Genomic DNA, 4,959 nt, shown 5'->3' with positions numbered 1-4,959 from the left:
TCCTCTAACCACACACCTTCCAGCAGCTGGTGGGCCTCCATCCTGGAGCTCCACACCCTCTTCTCCACAGCCCGGGTGGCCCGGGCCTCAGCACCTCCACCCCTGACAGTGGCCACCAGGCAGAACAGGCCTACCTATTTTCTCAGGGTTGCACAATGAGGAAAATGACCTGTGGATGAGGACAGCCATTGGTCTCCAATAAGTTACTCTTTGCAGTTTTGTAGGAGAAATGACCTGCAGGGACTCTCCTCCAGGCACCAGTCTGGCTTTCCTTCTCACCCCATGACCCCAGCAAGGATGGTTCAGTATAAATACAGCCACCTGTCCCCAGCAGGTCGGCTCCACCGGTTTCAGGTGAGAAACTTCTCCAAGGAGTGCTTTCTTTGAAAACACTTACTTTAATTCTTCTGTTTTGTATTTGTCCTGTATAAGGTGAGTGCTGGCAGAGTGGTGCATGGGAAATGCTTTTTGATTAATTACAGGCCGCTTTAGCAAGACACAGCTAGGCCCCAGCTGCCCTCTTCTTCCACCGTAGACACGTTGGTGACCTCTTAGACAATCTTGGTTCAGGGTTGGTGGGTTCAGCGCTGAGGGCTAGCGGCTCCGAGTGAGGTCCTACTGCAATGTTCCCTAGGAGGACCACTGAGAGTCTAATGAGAACAAGTGGAAAAGAACAGATGGGCTCTCCTTGACATACAAATCCCAAAGTGGGTGTGCAAGGCTTGTCCGTGTCTCCCTGACCCTCTCCTTTCATTTCAGCACAATGAAGCTTTTCACAGGCCTCGTTCTCTGCTCCTTGGTGCTGGGAGTCCACAGCCGATGGTTTTCCTTCCTTGGTGAGGCTTATGAAGGTAAGGCTGATGGTGGGGGGATGGCACCCAAGGGCCTCTGGGATTCACCCTGAGCACTCTTAAGGGTTGGAGCTACTGTCTTAGGCGGTGCCGCCCTATGTGGTAGAAGGTGCCAGGTGTTTGGGGAGCTTTTATTCAGACAGATTGAAAACCACAGGATTTATGTCAATCAGTTACTAGAGAAAGAACAATCATCATTCCCAGCTGAAATGGAAGTTTGACTGGAAGACACAAAGTAAGTCTTGAAATGGTACAGCATTTCCCTCAGACCAATTGCATGAAGTAGGATGAAAGCTATCCATCTATTTCCCTTCTCTTCTTCTCTCCCTCCATCCGTTTCTCCCTTCTTCCCTCCCTTTCTCTCCTCCTTCCTTCCTTCCTTCCACTCTTCTTCTTCGCTTCCTTCTTACCTTCCATTTCCTAATTGGATAATTCAGGGACCTTCAGCTTAGCTCTTGCTCCTGCTTCCTATACTCAGTGACACTGTCCCTGGTTTAGTCTGTTTCCCACCCTTTTCTAGCCTTTTAACTGACCAAAAAAACCGTGTGCGACCGTGGGGGGGGAACCTAATAACATATATCAAGCTTCCAGTAGGAACTCGGCCCTTACATGCACTTCAGGGTGACCAACTCTCCTGCTTTGCCCAGGTCTGAGGACTTTTCCAGGACACTTTCAACGTTAACTGGGGCAGTTCCAGGAAAACAGGGGCAATTCTGGTTAGGCTGGGACAGTTGGTCACCTACTTACCTGCAGAGTATCTCCGTGAGGGAGGCATCTTCCCCCATCTGAAGGGGAGAAAACCGAGGCTTAGAGCAGCCGAGTCCGTTGCCCAGGGACTAAGTGCCAGTCAGCAGGTGGCAGGACAGAAGTTTGAACCCAGCTGTGCATGAGGCCAAAGCTCTTGCTGGGTAGACTTGTCCTAGTACCACTTCCTCAAGCTGAGGGCTTATCAATCTCAGCTGCATGTTGGATTCACCTGGGGAGCAATGAAAACTATTGATGCCTGAGACCCACCCCAGAGAGTGTGAGGTAATTGGCCTGGGGTGTGAGGTAGGGCTCATGGGACTTTCAGTACCTCCCCGGATGATTGGAAAGTGTAACCAGGCTGAGGAAAAGACCCACTGCTCAAGGGCTTGCTTCCTCAAGCAGCCCACATCATCAATACCGTCCACTAGAAAGTTCTCAAGATGCCATTCACGTGTCTAACAGGCAGGGGAATCAAGTCACAATTAGCACATTCGCGCAGCAGGAATACATTTCTTAGGTGTCAGAGCAGAGGTGCTGCATGTCTGCCCCTTTCTCAGAATCTGTCTTCCATGTCACCTCCTCACTCACCCAAGTCCCCTGGATCTTATCCTATGCAGCTTCCTTTTATAACAGTGGTTCGGGGCCAAGGCAATTTTGTGTCCTGGAGATATTTGGCAATGTTTGGAAACATTTTTGGTTGTCACACTTGGGGAATAAGTTGCCCATTAGTGGGTAGAAGTCAGGGATGCTGTTAAACGTGTTACAATACCCAGGACAGCCCTGAACAACAACGAATTATCCGGTTTAAAATTTCAATAGTATGAAGCTGAGGAATCCTGCCCTATAGTGATAGCTCCCTTCTCTCCTTTAAACATATCACATAGAGCCCTAAGTGAGATGCAGTCCAGAGACGGCATCATAGGGGCCAGACAACCAGGTCCAACACAGCTGTGCCCCTCCCCCCATAACGACTCTCATTCGAGTTACCAGGAGCAGGAAACTAGGCACAAAGAATGCTCTTCTCAACCTATGGCACTCATGGTGCTATGGCCACAGGATGAAACTGAGTCAGTGGAAGATTTTTCATTCCTTGATTCTTCTCTAAGGTGTGTCACAGCTTTCTGTCCACCTGATAATCCTTTCTCTATATGCATTCCTCCCAGGGGCTAAAGACATGTGGAGAGCCTACTCTGACATGAGAGAAGCCAATTACAAAAATTCAGACAAGTACTTCCACGCCCGGGGCAACCGTGACGCTGCCGAAAGGGGACCTGGGGGCGTCTGGGCTGCTAAAGTGATCAGGTACCAGGGGCCCTGAGGAGGCAGGGGTGGGTGTGAGAGCCTCCGACAGCCAGGAGGGGCCAAGCCCTGGACGACTTCCTGTAGGGCTGTGGCCTCTCCTCCTCTTATCCACCCTCACCCTCTGTGTCCTGTGCGGCGTCTGAGTGGCTGAAGAGCAGAGCAAGGCTGGTGGGACAGATGATTCCCAAGCCTCCCCCATGGGTGCTGTTCACCCAGCATAAGGGGACCCGCAGGGCTGAGGTGTGCTGAGCCCGGGCAGCCTCAGGCTTCATCCCCTCTTTCCTAGCTCCTGTCAGAGTCCTTGATTCCTTGGAAAGAGGAGAGATGGGGAGGGTGGGCTGTTGCTCGTCAGCCCTGGAGTAATCCCCTACCTGCCCTCCTCCATTCCAGCGATGCCAGAGAGATGATTCCGAGAGTCACAGACTTTTTTAAACATGGAGACAGTGGCCACGGACTGGAGGACTCGAGGGCCGACCAGGCTGCCAATGAATGGGGCCGGAGCGGCAAAGACCCCAATCACTTCAGACCTCCCGGCCTGCCCGACAAGTACTGAGCTGCCTCTCACTCTGCTCAGGAGACGACGGGGCTGTGAGCCCCCAAGGGCAGGGATGCTGAGCTAGTGAGTTCTCTGTCCACAGATGCCAGCAGATCTAATAAATGCTTAAGAGATTGAATGTTGAAAACTGTGTGTTATTCTTTGATATAAGGACAGCCTGTTTGTTCCCAAGGGGTGATGGCTGGACACCCACGTGAAGGCCGAGTCTGTGCCTGTGTCTTGGGTGTCGGGGACACAATCTCAGCATCATACAGGGCAGACACCCTGCTCCACCCCTTCCCCTAATCAGACCCGCGCCCCTCCAGGCCCCTCTGGTCACAGTGGTGCTCTTTCTAGGCCCTTCTGTATTCAGGCCTCTTCACTCCCTGGCAGTTGTGTCCTGTCAGCTTCTCTGCCCTGGGGTCTAGTCCCCTTAGTTTGTCCTCAGTGGTGTCTGTGTGCGGGCAGGGGACACAGCCTCGGGAGGACTGGATCGTGGAATCCTGCTCCAGCAACTGCACCTTGATCTTCTGTTCATTTCTCAGCAACACCTACAAATCCATCTATGAACCAATTTCTGTCTGTGCCATCCAGAAGTGCCTCCAAAGCAGCTTCCCTTCGCTCTACATTCCTTGCCTTATGCAAGTGTCCAGGAACAAACATGTCAAGAAACGGAGGCATAGGGACAACATCAAGATTAAGTATCAGGAGGTTTTGTATTGCATTGGATATGTATCAGGTCCTTGAGAAGAAGTCATTTTCCCTCCCTGGACCCTTCCCAACAGAGGAAAGCCAGCAGCACGTTACTTTTTTTTCCGGTCATGCCGCATGGCTTGTGGGATCTTAGTTCTCCCCCCAGGGATTGAACCCAGGCCCATGGCAGTGAAAGCTCCAAGTCTTAACCACTGGACTGCCACGCAAGTCCCAACATGTTACTTCTTAGTAGTTGTGGTGCACGGGCTTAGTTGCTCTGGGGCATGTGGGATCTTCCCGGACCAGGGCTCGAACCCGTGTCCCCTGCATTTGCAGGCGGATTCTTAACCACTGCACCACGGAAGCCCCTATTCACCACTCTTTAAAGTGTTAGATCATTTTAGTTCTTGGAATCTGTAATCTGAAAAAACCAAACACCAAAACCAAAGTTTTTATCCAAGGAAGAAGGTTCTTGGTTTATCTAGGAATTTGTGATTTATAGAGTCACTCATAATTCCTGGGCTCTAACAGGCCCAAACCCCTTTTATTAGACACTGTTTTCCTCAAAAAGAAGTAACATGCTGGGAGCACCCGGGCTACGGAGAAGAGGGTGTGGAGCTCCAGGATGGAGGCCCACCAGCTGCTGGAAGGTGTGTGGTTAGAGGATGTTCCTTCAGCCTGGACCTTGCTTTCCTGGTCGTTTCCTCAGGATGGTCCCTTCTGGACCAGACAGCAGATGTGCCAGAAATTAAATCCTTTGAGCTCATGTCCAAATTCTTGAGCTTCAAAACTGACAGTCCAGCTCCACCGAATCACATGTGTGCCCTGAGC

At 51.4% G+C, this 4,959-nt stretch overlaps 1 protein-coding gene across 1 annotated transcript; it reads left to right on the top strand.

Moving 5' to 3' along the window:
- Nucleotides 1–320: 320 nt before the first annotated feature.
- Nucleotides 321–3,583, top strand: LOC309606006 (serum amyloid A-2 protein). The gene is made up of 4 exons (XM_082342530.1): nucleotides 321–432; nucleotides 760–851; nucleotides 2,762–2,900; nucleotides 3,291–3,583. The coding sequence occupies exons 2-4, from the start codon at nucleotides 764–766 to the stop codon at nucleotides 3,451–3,453; spliced, it is 390 nt and encodes a 129-aa protein (XP_082198656.1). The 5' UTR covers nucleotides 321–432; nucleotides 760–763; the 3' UTR covers nucleotides 3,454–3,583.
- Nucleotides 3,584–4,959: the final 1,376 nt, after the last annotated feature.

Source organism: Balaenoptera borealis (assembly GCF_965194805.1).
Source record: "Balaenoptera borealis genome assembly, chromosome: 11".
NCBI lineage: Eukaryota > Metazoa > Chordata > Mammalia > Artiodactyla > Balaenopteridae > Balaenoptera > Balaenoptera borealis.
This window is presented reverse-complemented; position numbering and strand designations above follow the sequence as displayed.

What these genes read in the sequence shown, in the direction of transcription:
- LOC309606006 (XM_082342530.1), top strand. Translation starts at nt 764, where the DNA reads ATGAAGCTTTTCACAGGCCTCGTTCTCTGCTCCTTGGTGCTGGGAGTC. An exon ending in CCTTGGTGAGGCTTATGAAG is followed by an intron (nt 852 to 2,761) that starts GTAAGGCTGATG and finishes CATTCCTCCCAG; the next exon opens with GGGCTAAAGACATGTGGAGA. An exon ending in TGGGCTGCTAAAGTGATCAG is followed by an intron (nt 2,901 to 3,290) that starts GTACCAGGGGCC and finishes CCTCCATTCCAG; the next exon opens with CGATGCCAGAGAGATGATTC.